The sequence below is a fragment of the Carica papaya genome, chromosome 8 (genome assembly GCF_054855325.1).
Source record: "Carica papaya isolate Zhongbai chromosome 8, ASM5485532v1, whole genome shotgun sequence".
In the NCBI taxonomy this organism is placed as follows: Eukaryota; Viridiplantae; Streptophyta; class Magnoliopsida; order Brassicales; family Caricaceae; genus Carica; species Carica papaya.
Window position 1 is genome coordinate 11169508 of NC_142316.1, and position 19689 is coordinate 11189196.

Genomic DNA, 19689 nt, shown 5'->3' on the forward strand with positions numbered 1-19689 from the left:
AATATTTTTAACTATAAATTATTTTTTTATAAGTCATTTATGGTAAAATTAAATCTAAAATATAGTCCTATATAACTGTTATTGTATGGACTTTTACTTACATATGCAGTAAAAAAAATTTTATAGAAATTTATTTTGAGTTATTCCGATAAATTTGTTTGTGACAGATGATATAGTCATTTTACCAAATCTGCAAAGAGATCAACCAGCTTATACAATATAAAAAATAACAGTACAAAATAGATTCGGATTCAATAATGTTCAATTACATTGATTTATGACTAAAAATTTACATAAAACTATATTAGTCAAGGATGTTACCATTGCATTGTATACTTCTCGAACATTTATTATTTAAACAGACATCATAAAAATTTTCAAGTGAAATTTAAATATTATATTCTAAGTTCTCTCAAATTTAATATAAAATTCATTAGTAGAGAATGTTAATTAATACTGTTCATCTTTTAAGGCTTCACACCCATTAATAGAGCATCTACACCTTATAATCTCCGCTCCTTCATCTTTTTCCTTTTCCATCCATATTGCAAGAAACTTCTCTCATCCCTTTTCGCATCAAATTCCAACAGAAAATATATTTACTGCTCCAAGCATATTGCAAATCTCGAGTTGCTGTTATAGCTACTAAAGAGCTTAGGTTTCTGAAGCTTCTTCTGCCCTGCTTCCACAGATAAGCAGATTTACTTACCCTACAAGATTTCAGAGAATGCCCCAGCTCGTGATTTCTTGTATAGTGCATTCACTGCTGATTCAATTCGCGCTCCGTCCTGATTCCAAATTCATGAGATATATGTCCTTACAATGCATAAATTAGGCGAAAGAGGCTTTGGCATCCAGAATTTTTCCATACCTTTCCCTCAACACGAATGATGATAGGTTCGTGTCTGGATTTGCGATAACAACCTTGATATTGAGAAGACAATGATGAATAGACATGGAATTAATTCAATCTAATGCAAAAAAATAAAAATAAAAATAAAAAAACCAGTTAATTCAGAAAACACTAACCAATATAAAGGTCTGGGAATTCAAGAGAAAGTTTTGATAGAACTTGAGCAGCTTCTACCTGCATTTCATGGAGAAAGATAAACAAGATGATGCATAAAAGCAACAATATTCCTTTGTTCTTTAATAAGTTTTCTTCTCTGTACTTGTCGAATAATATCCTCTATAAATTCTGCAAAGCATAAGTATCTTAATTCTCAACTCCTTGCAACTCATGTATTAAAACTCCTATACCATTTAGAGAAACTGACTATTCTCATAAATCTGTCAATGGTTTGTTCTAGAATTAATACATTCTATTTTAGCACTTCGCTGCGATAACACATTATATTACATGTTTATCACACTTCTTGATCTACTTATGGACATATATTGTACTCTCTCTATTCAAGATATCAAGAGAGCAATCAGTTATGGAAAATGGTTTCCTTTTCCATTACTGTCTTTGAAATTATTCAAAATTTTTTCGAGTAAACAATTATGTCAATTGCTAAAATTATCTAGAGACTAGTTGCAATTAGGTTGTTTAGTATATTATCATCAGCTACAAGAGTTGTAGCTTCTATTTGTTTTGCATGTAAGAAAGTAAGATTCAAATTTGAACCCCTTTCTCTACAATTTTTCTGCAAATATGTTCTTCCTCTTCAATATTCCTTCTTCGTTCTCTAAAATGTTTTTTTCACATTATGATCTACAATCCTGACAAATGGTATCATAGCAGTGAGATCTTCTCTTCTCTAGTGTTTCTCTTCTTCTCTTGACCTAGTTCTCTCTCAATCCAAATCCTTTCTCTCTTCATCTAATTGCTTTCAGAAGCCAATTGCCATGGCTGATTACAACCACCTAAAGCATATAGAGAATACATTAAAAATCATGGATCGGAGGTTAAACAATTTCATGAAAGCTATGTGTGAAGTAGCACTTGTGCAACAAGAAGCTTCACAAGAAAAAGGGTTCCCAACAGAGCAGAAGTTCAAAGAGGAGATGGCAACATTGCAGTCATGGAGAGAGAAACCCTATCTATCAGCACCTACTTCATCAAACAGAGGTCTTCAGTTAGCTTGTTCTAGGAAGGGTTCTCCAGATTCTATTTCTTGAAGAATCACCCTTCATCTTCCACGACAAGCATGACTTCTTCTTATCCTTCGAGCTCACTGTTGTTCAAGAAAGCAGGAGAAGCAAATCGGTTCTCATGCTAGGGGAGTTACAGTACAGACAGTTGATCTTTTCTCTCCAAGGGTGGAACTAAAATCGCTCTAACAGTTACTGGTAAAAGATCTGATACTATATATTGATTTTTATTTGGGTTTATAGAGGAATTTTTTTGATGAATTACAAAACACTCAAGTGGAGGATGATGTGCGCCAAGTGTTCAATAAAAAGTGGATGTTAAAACACTAGTTAAAAAGTAAGGATTGTGAAATTGCATGCCCAAGAATAGGGTGTTAAAGATTACACCAAAAACAGTATTAGCAAAGTTGAGTCTTCTCCTTTTCTCTTTGAAATAAAAAGTATAGTATAATCATTAATTCACAAGCACCAAGGGAGTGTCACCTAACTACAAAAATATTTATAAGTCACTTTTTAAAAAAAAAAATAAAAGCGAAGTATTATTAAGCACTAATACCAAGGGGTATAACCCGTATACAAAATAGTTACAAGTCTATTAATTGGTCAATGACCACACCCATATGATTCAGGTCTTTAATATCATGATCCAACAAAATAGATTCAAATGTGTGAATCCATCTATTTCTAATGTAATCAAGATTAGTCTCTACCGTCTCAAAAGTTCTAATATTTACAAGTCACTTTATATGTTAATAAAATCTCCAAGATCTTGTATAGAATGAATAGGATGCCCTATTGGTGCCAAGCTCAATAATGCAAGCTTGTCACCCAAGTGGGGACCCCAAGGTGGTTGAAGATGAGTTTGATCCAGATGGTTGGACTCTAGCGAGTAGATTACTGGCCCGCCCATTCCAAGAGAGCTGAGCCGTGGTTCTTGAGCATAGGTTGGGGACTCTTTTGCTCTTAGAGCGTATGGGAGTACATAAGGCTGGATATAGAACAGTGAATACCTCCCACTCTCTTCAGAAGAAGGATAATGGACCAGTGCTCTCTAGGTCCAGGGACATCCCGATAGGCCGACCTCAAAACTTGAGTTCCCTTTTGTCGTGAAGATACTATAAATTGAGAGCTAACGGAAACCATGACAATTTGGAGTAATAGGGTTTTGAAGAAAGAATTCACTAATCTTTTTCTTGAATTTGTGAATGAGAAGAGCTACATGGGGAAGGAAAGGTCATTGAATTGTTGATAGATAGCTAAGAGCTAAGTAAAGAGCTAAACTTACTAAAACTCCATAGGAGAAAGATGTGTATATACTATTTCTGGAAAGTCCACAGGAAAATAAAACATTTTGGAATCATACGGTAGTGATAACTCTATTGGTAAAGGATGATGGCCCTCTTTGGAACCAGTTACAATATCTTCAAAAGGGTAGTAAACCTTTTCTAATTCACGGTTGGCTGTATGCAAAGTCCCATCCTTATAAATACCTACACTTGAAGATTTTGCTTTTTCCTTGAATGGAATGCCTTAGATGAATTTACAAACTTGAGTTTTATTGTGATGAAATATGAGAAGAAAAGAAAGATCTCTATTTCTAAATTAATAATACATGGTATTATATAATAGGTTATAAGAGAAGAAAATTAGGAAACTAACTCATTTCTAAATAAAACACTAACTCATCAGGAAACCTACTCATTCCTAATAGGTTACCAGCTCATCAAGAAACTTAACCTCCTAATCCCTCAATTTATAGGATTTCTAATTAATTCTCTTAATCTCTTGCCAGCATATCTATATCTCGGCACTCTCCCTCAAGCTGAGGAACAAATGTCTTCCATTCCCATCTTGAATACAAGATCATGGAAGTTCGAACTGTTCAGCCCCTTTGTTAGACATCAGCTACTTGACGTTTTGATGGAAAATAGGACATACACACTAACCCTTCCTCTAATTTTTCTTCGATGAAATGTCTATCAGTTTCGATATGCTTTATCCTATCATGTTGTATAGAATTATGAGAAATATAGATAGCTGACTTGTTGTCATGATAGAGCTTCATAGGTCCTTCCCATTTGACTCTCAAATCATCTAGAATAATTTTCAACCAGAGTAACTCACATAATCCCTGAGCAATAGCCCTACACTCTGATTCTGCGGATGATCTTGCCACCACATTCTATTTCTTGGTCCTCCACGTTACCAGATTACCTATAAGAAAAGTACAATACTCTAGAGTTGATCTTCTGTCCATTAGAGAACCTGCATAGTCAGCATCGGTGTAAGCTTCTAGAGCAAGAGTGTCGCTCTTCTTGAATAAAATTCCTTTCCTGTATTGCTTTTCAAGTAATGCAGTACCCTGTAAGCAACTTGAAGATGAGGTTCTTTTGGATCGTGCATGAATTGACTAATCACACTCACTGAATATGCTACGTCAGGCCGAGTATGGGTAAGGTATATGAGTTTTTTGACCAACCTTTGGTATATTCTTTTATCAACAGCTAGTTCTTCTTTAACTTCTCCCAACTTATTGTTTGGATCTATTAGTGTAGAGACTAGTTTACACCCAATCTTCCCTGTTTCTGTCAATAAATCAATCGTGTACTTTTGTTGAGATATAAAGATCCCCTATGTGGAATATGTCACCTCAATACTGAAAAAATACTTCAGTTTTCCCAATTCCTTTATTTCAAATTCTTTTACTAGTCTCTGCGTCAGTTCTTGCTTCTCTCTCTCATCATTTCTAGTCACTATGATGTCATCCACATAGACTAGAAGTGCAGTTACTCCCCCCACAGCCGAATGTTTAATGAAGCTCTTGTAGTCACCTTAACTTTGTTTATATCCCAACTCCTTCAAGACTAATGCAAATCTCCCAAACCATACTTTAGGAGATTGTTTTAACCCATAAAGGGCCTTTTTCAGCTTGTATACCTTGTTACCTGTGTACCCTTCAAATCCTGGTGGGATATTCATGTATATCTCTTTTTCTAAATCACCATGGAAAATATATTCGTAACATCATATTGTGGGAGTTGCCACTTGAAGTGGGCAGCCAATGACAAAGGAATACTCACTATGTTCATTTTTGCAACTGGAGCAAAAGTCTCCTGATAATCTACCCCATAAGTTTGAGTATATCTTTTAACCACCAATTTTGCTTTATATCTCTCAAGGGATCCACTAGCCTTGTATTTTAGTGTGAAAATTCATTTACTATCAACAATGTTTTTTCTTTTGCTTTATCAACAATCTTCCATGTTTTATTTTTTTCTAATGTACTCATCTCTTCTCTCATAGCATCCCTCCATTCTCTTTTTGACAATGCCTTAGAAACAATGTTAGAGATAGTAATGACGTTTAAACTTATAATGAATCTTTTGTGGAATGGTGATAGGTGCTTAAGAGAGACATAGTGAGATAGTGGGTAAAGCGATTGTTTGGTGCATTTTCTGATACCTTTTCTCACACCAATGGGAAGGTCTAGATTGTCTTTTAGATTATCAAGTGTTTCAACAAACTGTATATGTAAAGGTGGGTCAGATATTAACGTGATCTCATTTCTAGAGCCTGGGTTGGATTCTTGGGCTTGTATCAGTTCTAGAACGGTCTTTCTCCTTGAATACACCTGAGTGAACCTTGGTAACTTTTGTCTTGCACTGGCAGGAATAAGAGGTGATACGGGTTCAATAGTAAAATTGGGTGACTCGGACGTGATTAGGTCAGAGGTCTCGGATTCAACAACATGGGCTGAAACCTGAGGAAGGTCAAGGGTTTTAATTGGTTCAAATGATTCACAATTACTATCTTCCATCATTGAAATCTCCTCCTGAAGAGGACTTACAGAAAAAAGATTTATTTTCTTGTGAATGTGACATTTGCAGATATATAAAATTTTATGCATGAAGGATTGTAACACTTGTATCCCTTTCGAGTGGATGAGTAACCAAGGAAAATACATTTTATGGCTTGGGGATCTAGTTTACCTCTTTGTTGGTTGTGGACATGTACAAAGGTAGTGCACCCAAATACTCTGGGTGTTAGGCCATTTAAGTTTCTGAAGTGAGGGTAAAAACTATTAAGGATCTCTATGGGACTTTTATTGTCGAACATGCGAAGGAAGTCTATTTATCATGTGTGTGGTAGTAAGAACAGCCTCACCCCAATAGGACTTAAGAACATTCACATGAAAGAGTAAGGGTGGAGTTAAGTAAGTGTCCATTTTTCCTTTCAGCTACCCCATTTTGCTGAGATGTATTAACACATGATGATTCATGGATAATGCCTTGTAATTGAAAATAAGGTGACAAAATCTAGTTGAAGTAGTCTCTAGCATTGTCTATCCTAAAGCTTTTTATTTTAACCGTAAATTGGTTTTGAACCGTTGAGTGAAAGTTGGGTATAATAATGCTAACATCAGATTTTTGTTTAAAAAGAAAGAACCAAGTAACCCGAATGCAATCATCAATTAAGGATACAAACCAACAAGCTCCAGAAACATTTGGTATTTGTAGAAGGACCCCATATGTCACTATGAATTAAATGAAAATGATGAGCAGTTCTTTTATTGTTGATAGGAAAAGATACATGAGCATGTTTTGCTAATTCACAAGTATCACAATGAAATTCAGACATATCTAATCCATGAAACAAATGAGAAAACATGACTTTTAAAACCCTAAAAGATGGATGATCTAAGCGTAGGTGATACAACCAAATGACATCTTTATTTGTGGAACTGAAGAAAATCAAGAACAAATTGCTTCTACTGTTTTTTGATGATTCAAGGTGGTAAAGATCGCTTCTTTCCTCAGTAAGTCCAATCCATCCCCCCTGAGTGCTGATCTTGAAAAATACAATAATAAGGGAAAAAGGTGACATAAAATTTAAGATCATGGATTAGTTTTTGAATGGAAATCAGGTTGGTTGATAGTTTCAGTACACAGAGGACATTTTTAAGGGTAAGGATAGGTGTGATATGTATATCTTCGAACCCTGCAACAGTAGCTAAAGAGCCATTGGCCATTAAAATTGTCCTGTTACTCGGGTATGGAGTATAGGTGTGAAAGAATTGAGGTATGGGGGTCATATGATTTGTGGCACCAGAATCTATTATCTATGAGTTAACATATAATATTTCTGGGGTATTCATGCAAAAAGAGAATGAAAATTTACCTGTAAAAGCCATAGAACAAGTTCCAGAAGGCTTCCCAAGAGACCCCAGCAAGTTTCTTAGCTTCTCGTGAAGCATAACACTCTTTCGACTTTCTTTTTCTCAAATCAATAATATTGTCTCTTCTAGAGAAGGTGTCTCCTCTTTGCCAAGGATTTGGATCCTAACCTGATTGAATTCAGAATTTAATCCAGCCAAAAAATCATAAACTCGGTCTTTTTCAATGAAGTTCTTCAAGATGACAGCATACTCGGGGTGTTTCATCTTAAAAACTCGGTAATGATCAAGTTCTTGCCACAGGTTTTGCAGCAGGTTTGCATATTCTGTGATAGATTTGTCTTCTCGCTTAGTGGCCGCAGTTCTTACCTTGATCTTGTACACCTGAGCAGCATCATGGGTCTTCGATTATGTGCGACGAATGAAATCCCAAATTTCCTTTGCTGTAGCAAAAAACATACACGCATCAATGATCATGGGATCCATAGAATCCCATAACCAAGACATTATCATGGAATCCTCCTCATCCCATGCTTCAAACGATGGGTCATTCTTTGTCGGTCCTGTTCCAAGACAGTGATTAAGTCTCCCTTTGCCCTTGAGGTATGCACTGACAAATTGAGACCATTTGAGATAGTTCTTCCCATTGAGTCTATAGGAGGCCTGAATATTTTGCAATTCTCCAATTTTCTAAACAGAGTTGAACTCTTCAGGTGGATTTGAATTGCTGGAGGCAGTGGTGTCAGTGGTTTGGGAGGTTGACATGATGAAGGAAATCGGCAGCCATTAAGACTGCCTAAATGGGAATTAAAGAAGGAGAAATAAAAAACAAGATCAGCAATGAAGGCTAAAAGGAAGATCGTTCAGCAATTAAGGCTAAAGAGAAAAGAGGCAGAATTCCTAAAAAAGAACTTAAAGCTCTGATACCATGTGATGAAATATGAGAAGAAAAGAAAGATTTCTATTTCTAAATTGATAATACATGGTATTATACAGTAAGTTCCAAGAGAAAAAAATAAGAAACTAACTCATTTCTAAATAGGACACTAACTTCTCAGGAAATCTACTCATTCCTAAATAAAACACCAACTCATCAAGAAACCTAACCACATAATCCCTCAATTTACAGGATTTCCAATTAATTCTCCTAATTTCTTGCCAGTATATCTATATCTCGACAATTAGTTCTAGTCTTACCATGATAGGCTTGGTTACGCTCATTTTGCAAGGAATTATATGTGATATCATTATTATAAGTAGACTAGGAACTCATTAGTGTCTATTAAAAGGGAACGCTTATGCTGTGTTACCTATTAATATGTAAAAAATTGACATGAATAAAAAAGAATTATAAAATAATTAATCAAAATCCGTCATAGAGTACCTTAACTACAAATATGGATGAGTTCACTCTAACGAGCCTTAAACAGTAATTCTGCATATCTTAACCCACAACCTGATCTTAAACACGAGACTATAACATATGGATACTGGCAAGGGCATCTGAAACCAGTACTATGTCAAGTGAGTTAGTTTAAATGCCAAAAATGTTCCAGTTGTCTTTCTCCTTAAGTTCTCTCAAGAATACAAGGATAAAATCTAGAATTTTTAAACTTAAACTATTAGCATAGAGATCAATGAAAGAAAATGTTTGTTCCACGTTTAGTACAAATATTCAGTGATAATGGGGAATGAAACAAAAGCATAACCTAATTTAAAGTATTAAAATGACTGACAGCAGTTTAAAGGTATACATACATCTGATAGCTTTGTTGTTAAGCATTTTGATGCATACGGTTCCATTAATACCAAAGAGCCATTAGATCTTGCTAACTCGATGAAACAATCCCACTCTTTGTCAAGCTCAGTAACATTTGTCGCAGAAAGGACGAAAACATTTTGGCACTTTATCTACAAGATATAATCAATAGACATTTACCATTAACGATTAGAACTTTGCAAGTCATATAATAGAATGTAGGAACTAATAAAAAAAAAACAAAAAAAAAAACCATATCACTTTTTACTCTCACCCAATTCTGGAATCCAAACTTAATCTTAAGCTTTCAAAACTTAAAAAATAAATAAATAAATGTGAGATTCCAAACACTTACAAAAAGGTCTTGGAATCTCGCATACCTTAAGACAAATGGATGTGAGATCCCGAACACTTGCTATAACATTTTAACACTTGATCTCCAAGATTTAATCACCAGACACTTACCGTTAAGATATACTTCTTCACAAGAATTGACTAAAAAAAATTAATAATAAAGGAACAAAAATCACATTGCTCTTTTATTTTGGACATTCCCCACACCTAATGCAAGCTTTCAAAACCTTAAAATCAATGGATGTAAGATTCCAAACACTTACCATAGGCACTGGCAACTTTTCATGGTGCAATAATTCAGAAATTCCTTCTGGCAACTGGGCCATCTGATGAGTAGAATAACTGAAGGATCAGACTTAATTCAAGCTACAAAAAGTCCTTCACTGATGCATGTGAATGCAGATTTATATACTAGATTGTTCTGACTGCATAGACCAAGTGTGAAAAAAAACAAAATGTACAGAGAGAGTATGAGAGAAACAAAATGTAGAGATAGAGAGAAAGAAGTGCTAGCAACATATTTCATCCAAGCTTTCCATATTCAAGCTGTGTTTTCTTCAATTAAAAAATCAATAATCCAGTAAGAGCTTTTTGGCTCTGGTTTCTAGTGATATTTGCACTCAATTTCATTCAATCAGATATTTATCTACGCAAGAAAGTAAAAAGCAGGTTCTATAATAACAAAACAAGTTCATCCAGAATAATAACAAATATGACATTACCCTACCTCATTTCTATCACTGGTACATTGGTTACCAATGAGATGCCTCAGATACTCTTCATATTCTTCATCAGGGGCCTGCATGAAAGAAAAATGACATATTGAAACATCAGTAGTACCCACTTGAAAGTAATATGCGTATAAACCATGCATGATTTTGAGATCAAAGCAACATGCAGCTAAAGTTAAACATTCACTAGTTATGCAGTTGGTAAGAATCTGACCAATTCAAGAATTATTCTTCCTAGCAAAAGATTAAATGATGACATTTCTAGCAAGTATCTGCAAAATGATGACATTTCTAGCAAAAGATTAAAATAGTTTAGATAACTATAATTGATTTAACCCTTGTTAAAGGGCAGGAGCTGGAGAAGAAGCATACCAAGCGAACCCCAAATGCCTTTGCGGCACCTGCTAAGGTAACATCTGAATGCACTGGACCAACCCCTCCATATATAAATATCTGCAAATATTCATCATAATACCACGTATATCTAGAATTTACCAAAAGAAACCCACATAGCGTTCATCTAATAAAAGCACCAATTTCTTTATTAGATTGTAAGAGACTTACCATATCATTATTAGACTTTAGTCGATCAACTTCTTCAGCGACAGAATCTATCTGGTTCAGGAAAGTTTTAATGGAGGAAATGTAAGATGAAGCCCACAATGAAAAAGCATAAATGTTTCTGTTTTGCTTACAACAGTCACTAAAGCCTCATTTGCTGATCTACGTGAAAAGGTGAGGTTCCACCTTATCCATAATGGCACACAAATGACAATACCAACAGAAGAATATATTTAACCAAGAGAATCTTTTCGAGATAAAATCTCATAGATGGTAACTTACGTCATTCCTAACAATAGCAACTTGCGTTACCAGCCAACCAATGGAGTGCAACTTTTTGCACAAGGAAGGTCCCAACTGATCCTCAACAGTGCCAGACCTGAGCTATGGAACAGAGAAAAAATACAGCAAGCTTAATAGTAGCAGTCAACAAGATATTTTACAGAACACATGCAGACAATATGAAATGTAGTCCAAGTTTCAACAATTAATCTATCATATTTTCTTTCACTTTTTCCTTGGAAAAGATAAAGAAACCCAGGGGGAAGAACAGCAAACATCTCATCCAACAAGTTCTGATATGCAGCATCATACCAACAATGATATAGTATTAAAGCTAGTTGAAATATAAGCATACATGCAACCAGTTAAATGTTAGGGGAAAAGACTACATATACTTGCAGAAAGATTCGGAGGGAAAAAGGGAGAATTGGAAACTAACTCAGGCAAAAGAAACTAGCAAATAAACTTTTGTAGCAAACAGAGAAAATGCCAAGAATGGACTTACAAAATCTCATCACCCACAGCAATGATTGAGGCTGTGAGCATGCTCCTTTTATGCGAATCAACAATTTCCAGACCATTATTTACAGCAGGAAGTTTCCCACAAGCTGACGAATGAATTTTTTTTACTCTTCCTGCTCTCTCTAATCTTCCATCAGAAAGTAAATATGCAGGTTTAAACTTCCCTTCACCACTGGAGGAGTTGCTGATGCACAACAATGCATTTGGGACTGTGTCATGTACGCTCCCAATTGAAGTATAACTGAGAAAATGGACAAAGAGATTAGACCACAGTGTTGAATATTAATGGAAAAGGTAGAAACCCATCTAAGATCCATATAAAGCATATATATTAGTGACCAAAAAATTAGAACTATAAACATAGTTTCAACCAATTAAGACAACATCTTAAGCAACATGGAAAAGTTATTACCCCTGATCATAAAGACTGCAGTACTGGACCTTGCAAGTTAAGATGAATGCCCATACATCTCTGCCAAAGAAACAAAGATAGAACAGATGACATCTTCACACAGCACAATCATCAACAAGTATTCACATTAAGACAGAAACTTTATGATGGTTGAATGTTGAGAAAGTTGCATTAAACCAATCCCAACTAATTGACAAAGAATTAAACTTCCTCTCCTAAGTTCATCAAAGCTTTTTTCAACAATCATGCAACTAATGATCTAAAAATTGTGGTGGTAACCAAAAGCCAAACAAGGTAAACCTTACATTATTTTATCTATATAATATAAGAAATAATGCAATGGCAGGGCAGGTCAGAAAATTAGTGCAATAAACTCATAACAATTTCCTCCCACACTTCATATAGCCAAATAGTTTTCAGAGAACTAGTTAATCATTAGTGTCCTTTTATTCTCGTAACGAAACCTCCCATCAAACCACAGCATTTGTTAATACACAAACAAATATCACAAAGTGTGTAGCTTTCATTTTAACTTTTGAACTCTTTTCAGCTACCAAATGGATCATAAAATAATGTTCCTCTAGTTTAATGGAGGCAGCAGAAAAAATAACTGTGCTAACATAAAAAACCTGTATGACCAATCAAGAATAGGATTCACTCTCATGAAAGGTGGCCACCCAGGTGAACTAGGAGAGAATTGTTCTTGGCCAACCTGCAAGATTAAGAAACTAGATAAATTATATGTATAATATGGCAAAGACATCTCCATTTCTAATATTTCAAAGATAAATGTTATGTAGAGTTTCAGCAGAAGATTCAATCAAGCAAAAAAATGTTGGCTCAAGGTAAAGATACCGCAGTAGGATCACCAATTCGAACACCAAGGAAGATTGCTCTAATTGGTTTAGCCTTTAGCAAAGCCTCCAACCCAGTCTTGAAATCTAGGCGAATGATATCCATTTGCAAACCATAACTGCTCAAATGATAGAAACCAATTAGCAATAGAAAAAACATGTAAGAGGGCTTAAAGCACAAACAATAGGATAATCTTGCCTAACATTTTTCAGAAGATAATCAAAAAAGATATTAGAGGTAAACAAAAAGCTTCTCTCACGTAGTGGCCGTATCATAGGTAAATGAATTAATTTCAGGAAATGCTGAACTGATCTCAAAGTATATAGTCCTAATCGGAAAATCTGACACACTCCCATTTGAACAACTTTGCTCCCCCTTATGCAAAAAGTAGCCAGCCCTAAGAAGGTGAAGCAAGACCTGAGCATCCAAGGCATTGTCATTATCACCAAAATCAAGATTTTACATTTAAAAAAAAAAAAGATAGGAATACATTAAGGAAAATGGCATATGTGAACTTACAATTGAATCTTTCCCTCCATTGAAGCTGAAGGCAACCTCTTCAATACTGCCCCCAAAAAAAAAAAAACTCTTAGCATTAGCTGGCATCAGCTAAAATAAAAAGGATTACCACTGGGCATTGGAGCAAAATAATTATATTTATTTCATTGATGCACTGTACTAAGTAATAGCCAAGAAATACCAGCTCAAAAAACGAATACGAAAAATCAGGTCAAGACAGCAGCAGTTTTATATTTAAGCACCAATTCTTATTCTGTGGCAAACTACATAATAAATTACTTATAGCAACCTAATGAGAAAAAGGTTATCCAGACAGAAAGCAAGAAGTGTCAAAAGATGGGGATCCAAGCCCAATCAAATCAAATGTTTGTATCCGATGTAGACACCAGACAACACCAATATGGCATGTGCTTATTAGGGAAGGATGTTGCCAATTCTTTCTACATAACATACAGGAAATAAAAAGTTACTTCTCTTCAGGTGACAACCGAAATTCTGCAAGCCCACCCCTCCCCCCCCACCTCCCCCTAAATTTTCCACGTGGGTATATTTTCAACATTAATTCTCGTAGAATTTGAAACTCAAAGCACAATGTATAACCACTTAGGTGGAGGAAAGACAAGCATTTGATAAGATAATTACATCAAATTATGTAAGTCAGCTGCTTCCAACAAGATATCATGCAACAAGACAACTGGTTTTCAGGTTATATTACAAGGCCAAACAGAAGCCAACTGTTTTATCATTAAATTTCCACTTTTTTACCAGTTTCAGAACATTTAGAGAGGCGGTGCCAGGCTGTAAACCTAAAAAAGGGGTAACATTTGAATTTCTACTCTCTCTCCTGAACTAATTGGGTAAATATCTAACAGCTATAGCAAAGGTATTTGCAAGGGCAGCACGCCTTACTCCCTTGTGTATATTGTACTTTTTCTATTCAAGAGAATAGTAAAAGAAGATGCATCATCAACTTCATCATTTACAGCTGTTTTGTCCATAAATGTGCCAATTAATTATTTTCCAAATCTCGTTAAAGATGGCAACTAACATTATACTTTCTACCTGTTTTAGAGATTTAGAGAAAGGAAAGGTCAGGCACAGGACGTATATGATATAGCACATAAGAGTAAATAAATTATGCAAACAAAAAAGAAAAATGTAATCCACTATCACAGAGATCACACGTAATAACATATTTACACTCAATCATGAGAAAATATATGAAAATTCTATTCATAGACTGATCTGAGAAACAATATTGTTGTTACCCTTCTCTGTCGTGCCTTTAGGATCGACTGGAATTCAAGATTGTTATAGTATGCTATCATGGCCCACTAACTGTAAAGCCAAACAAAATAGCTACTGGTGGTTTTTTTTCAGAAAGAATTCACTTATTAATGGCACCATATATGCTTGTGAAGGAAGATAAACCCATTCACACTAGTCCCTATAAGAGTTGTGAGACTATGAATCATAAAGACATGCAAAACTTCAAGAGAGACAAGAAACTTGGCATATTTGATATTTGCTAGGTTATCCAAACCTAGAACCTAATCAATGCCATATTACCCCATGGTGACATAATTTTTGGTTCAAGGATAATTGTTGCGCTAGGATGAGAATATGTGTATCAAGAAAAAATTCTCCTCAATAAATCTCGTGCCAAAACATTGGAGATTCTCTTCCTCAAACTTAAACCATATCCTTCTAGGCGCATGTTGTCTATTTCCTCAAAAAGAGAGAATGAAAATTCAAATTAAAATGAATCATTGAATAAAAATATAATCCTAGCACTTAAAAAAAATGTCTGAACTAAAACATGTGGCATCATGGACAACCACAAATTCAATAAATAACTTCCTCCTAAATTCTCTATCTTTGAAAATGTTCACCAATTTATTTGATGGTTTGAACAAAAAATTCTTTAATGAATTTAGAGCCTAGCCTACCTAGCTAATACAATCAAATGGATAAGTTTATCAAGGGAATAAATGAATTCACAGAAGTATATGTATGTAATTCAGTGCAAATCTACATTTTTATCCACATTCTAGATACAAAAATGTGAATTTGCAAGCAACTCTGCACTTCTTTTGGGATTCGTTTGTTCCAACATACTGCAACCAAAATTATAACGTTGGAAATTAGAAATATCACTTGCTTTAAATGCCCATGATAAACTAGACAACTAAGAAAGCAATCATCAATTATCGGCAGCTTAACAGTACCTCCACAAAAGTAATATCATTTCACATTCAAAGTATCATAGTGATACAATTAGTGCACGAAAACCTTTGGCATCATATATCACTCAAGAAAGTTTCTGACCTGAAAGAAAAAAAAAAAGGTCTTTTACAATGCTAGGATCACCTGTAGCATGTAGCCTGCCCTCCCAATCAATGCATAACAGGATCCTAATTCCATTTCTGACACCTCAAAACATATTGACACAGTGCCTATGGAAAAAATTTAGAGAATCTTTAACAAGTTATTAAAGTGAATTTATTTGCAAAAATCCATCTTTCTCTCCTTCTGTGGTTAATATATAAAGATCCAATATGTGTTATAGAAGGAAAACAAATTTGTAAGGGCATTTCTTAATATGATTATAACAAAACAAAAGAATTTGCAGGTTCTAGGACAGAAAAAAATGCTAAAACTGCCAAAATAAGATCCTACGCAACCAGTGGGACCAACTAAGTTTGTTAAGCAGTGATTGGATTGATGGAAAGAAAGTCTGCTACAGTGAATCTTTTCCAGAAAAAAAAAGAAGCATACATAGAGACTTTCGTGCAGTTAATTAAGCTCACCTGTTTGCTAAAAAAAATGTTATTCTTAAAATGTTCAACATTCAGAACTTGAGAGCACTAGAGCCTCCGCTCAACAGACATTAAATCGTAGCAATCTTAGGTTTAAAATGTGGTTTAAGATTCTTATCTCGCAAACAAAATCAACTACAAAAATTAAACTCAAGAGTAAACGTTCTTCCCGTTTCTACGCTTTATAAGGAAAAAAATGAAGGGCGATCAATTTCTAAACCTTGTTCCACCATATAGAAAATCAAAGGTCAATAAAAAGGACGATGAGTTACGTTGATTTATTAGAATCAGGAAAAGAAGAACTCACGAGTATAGAGCGAGTGCTCTTCGAATAACATAAATAGCGTTGTTATATTTAGTCTTGAGCCTCCGGTCATCACTTTCTCTGATTGCTTTATCGATCTCCATATTTTCTGAAATATCCTGTAAAAAATGAGAATATAAAGATGCGTATTCAACAAAATTAGCCATTTTTGGTAAAAAGGAACGCGCTAAGACTGATTACGCAAATGCCAAATGGATTTCCAAGATTGTTGAGGTTTTGATTTCCATGGATTATAAGATATACCTTTTGAACTTCTTGGACTCCAAGTATCGAAAATGAGGATTTGAATTGAAGTGGGAGGAGATTGGGAAGTTGATTTTTGATTTTTAAGTAAGAAATCAAATAGAAATGAGGTTGGATATGTTTTGAGAGGCGCTCTTTTGATGGCAAATTCCATTTATATACGAAAACGGAAAAAGGACAATGATGGATTTTTCTTTTTTTTTTTTTAATTTTTGCTTTAAAAAGAAAAAAAGAAAAAGAAAAGGAAAAAGCAGAGAAGCTGCATGGGAGACTTGAAACGTCTGTCGTACATAGCCTGTCAACGGTTTCATTTGGGTATAATATCCGCATAAAAGTTTTTAATGATATCATTCAAAAAAATTTATATAATAATTACATAAAATAATTAATTTAAAAAATTAAAAATTAATATTAAATTAGAATTATTTATGGCACAACTTATATAAAAAAAATACCATGCTATGTAATTTGTTCCAAAATAGGACTTTAATTTTTATTTGTATTTTTTATCTTAATTTATTTTTTCTAATGATGATTTTTTCTATTATTATTGCTGGAAAGATGTGAACTTTTTTTTTTGTTATGCAAGAGGGGAAGCAACAAAAGTCAAAAGCACCAAAATCTTGTTTGAATGGGACTAGCCAATGTCACAAACATCAATGAGTAGAGAGCGAAGGTCCTTAGAAGTCTTTTTGAGTCTGCAAGGATCTAGTGGGTACAATTAGTATGCACGTTGCCTTTTCGGTTGACATGCGTGATTCAAATATCCCAATTGCGAGCACTAATATCCTTGATAAGAGCTTCAATAGGAGTGAAATGTGATGACTACCAGTGCTTTGATGTAAAAGCAACATATCATTGAGTCAACTTTAATAATCAATTTATAAATCACCACTTTCCAAGCAACCTTCAAATATTTCAAGACCTTATGGATCTTCATTTACATAGAGGTGTAGAGGATAATCTTAATGTTACTCATAAAATTCAATGATCCACCTTTCATGACTCTCTCTGATGAGCCCACCACCAGAGGCACTGCATAAGTTACCTTGAATTGAGTCATTAATATTAAGTTTTAGCCCAACTTAGTGAAGACCTAGTAGGTATTTTAGGGTCATCACCACTATCATGAATGAAACTCATTCCTTTTCCTCTAAAGAATCCAAGTCGTGGTGGGGAAGATCACTTTCCAACTTGCAATACCATGGGTGTTTACATCGATGCGAACATTCTAAGTGATCCACCAATCAAAAGGAATAGAGAAACAATACTTGAATATTTGGAATCAATTAAATTTCTCCATACGTGTTTCACCCTCAAGCAGCCTTTAATCACGCAAGATGTAATAAATAAAAATAGTTGTTACATCTTGGGCACCTGTTATCACTAGTGAGTTGGCTTCATTTTCGGTCTTCATTGGTCAAGAGCCAGTTCAAAGCTAAAAGTCATATAAAGTATCTTACCTGTTTAAGAACAAACAAGGACTAAATCTCTTTCCAGTAGCCATTCCGTATGAGTCATCTAGATCACTAAGGAGGTTATAGGTTGATTTAACTATGAGGTTCACATCACTAGTAAAAGGCTAAAAGTGGTTTATCTTAATTCAAAACATCAATAATAATTAAGATCTGCACAATTTTAAGGCACGCCCTCATAGAAATGCGGGTGATAAATTCATTTATTTCCAAAACCCATAGAAATTGACATAAGATGTCACCATCCTATCAAGTTGATCAATTGAGGTATCATGGGCCATATAGCTAACGAATGGTTGACCATTAATCCATCTATTCTTATAAAAAAAAGTAATATTTTTCGCATTCCCCATCCTCTAATGGATGTAGGGTTTAAGGAAAAACACATAACTTAACAAAATTTTTCAAGTTAAATAACTGCAGTGAAAAATAGTAGGCAATGATAGGAAATTATTCCTATGAAAGTATTTAACATTCAGTTATACTCAATTAGAAGTCTCTATTCGAGTTTAAAGACAAACACTATTATAGAGTTACAAGTCTCTTAAGCCCAAGCCTCTACCCTTGGGTTGGTAGACTTTCTTTGATCTTATATCATAGATTTGTGATCCCCAACACTTAATCCCTAAATGAAATTTCTGGTCAGTTGATTGAGGTGGGAAGAGATAAAAGTGGGGAGTTGAATAGTAAACATGGCATGAGAAGAGATGATAGAAGGATCAATTTAACTAGTGTAGTTCTCCCAACCCTAAAAAAAGTGGGGAATCAACCATTCAACAAGCCCAGTTCGAACTTTATTCACAGTCTTTTAATGTATATTCCTAGTGACCTCCACACAAATCAAGGGAACACCAAGTTATCTCCTAAGGTTTGTGGTGCTAGAAATTGTGTTAATCTCATTTAAGCTCCTAACAAGGTTACTAAACATTCTTATAGAAGAAAATACAAGATTTGGGAGACTAATCCTTTTAACTTGAACTATTACAAAAATGATTGAAATAGTTTTTAATAATTTGCATTTGCTTCAAGAAAGCTTTAACAGATAAAATAAGATCATTTAGAAAGAAAAGTTAAGAAATTAGAGGCCCATGATATTTCATTTTAATAGGCTTTCAATTACTCACATAAACATTTTTGTGGATAAGGTGATCTAATCTTTCAATCCATATAATAAATATATAAAAAGATAAAGGGTTATCTTGACTAATACCTCTAGATAGGATAAAGCTTTTAGAGATATGGCCGTTAATGGTCACTTATAAAGAGGGGAATCTAATGCACCTCATGACTGAATCCAATTAAGCAAAAGCCATATAAAATTACAGTTTAGTCTATCATAGGTTTTTTTAAAGTCATCTTTAATATCCATATACCTTATCTCCTTTTTTTACTTCTCATGGTATAGATGGCTTCCTAAGTAATAATAACATTATTAATAATATGTCTATTTAGCCTAAAGTTAGTATTGTAAAACAGAATAGGAGCAACTTAAAACAAAAAATTGGAAGAACTAAAACTTAAAAAATGGATAAAAATTCTATCTTGATTTTATTTAATGAACT

At 34.4% G+C, this 19689-nt stretch overlaps 1 protein-coding gene and 1 non-coding gene across 4 annotated transcripts; one reads left to right on the forward strand and one right to left on the reverse strand.

The window, feature by feature from the left end:
* Positions 1-227: 227 nt before the first annotated feature.
* On the reverse strand, positions 228-16811 carry LOC110810750 (phosphoadenosine phosphosulfate (PAPS) reductase family protein). Of its 3 annotated transcripts, none has more exons than XM_088208851.1 (17): positions 16653-16811; positions 16392-16507; positions 13266-13311; positions 13006-13163; positions 12747-12864; positions 12521-12603; positions 11892-11951; positions 11463-11720; positions 10958-11054; positions 10679-10729; positions 10487-10567; positions 10111-10182; positions 9647-9709; positions 9029-9181; positions 1030-1087; positions 872-924; positions 228-788 (listed from the first exon to the last, which is right to left on the reverse strand). In XM_088208851.1, exons 2-17 carry the CDS (start codon positions 16490-16492, stop codon positions 711-713), a joined length of 1530 nt encoding a protein of 509 aa, XP_088064977.1. In that variant the 5' UTR covers positions 16493-16507; positions 16653-16811; the 3' UTR covers positions 228-710. The 3 variants fall into 3 exon arrangements, with proteins under 3 accessions (XP_088064977.1, XP_088064976.1, XP_088064975.1); XM_088208850.1 differs by having other exon boundaries at positions 12512-12603; XM_088208849.1 differs by lacking the exons at positions 228-788; positions 872-924; positions 1030-1087 and adding an exon at positions 1670-8066 and having other exon boundaries at positions 12512-12603; positions 16653-16786.
* Positions 2898-3201, forward strand: LOC148241945 (signal recognition particle RNA). Its single transcript, XR_015815413.1, has one exon.
* Positions 16812-19689: the final 2878 nt, after the last annotated feature.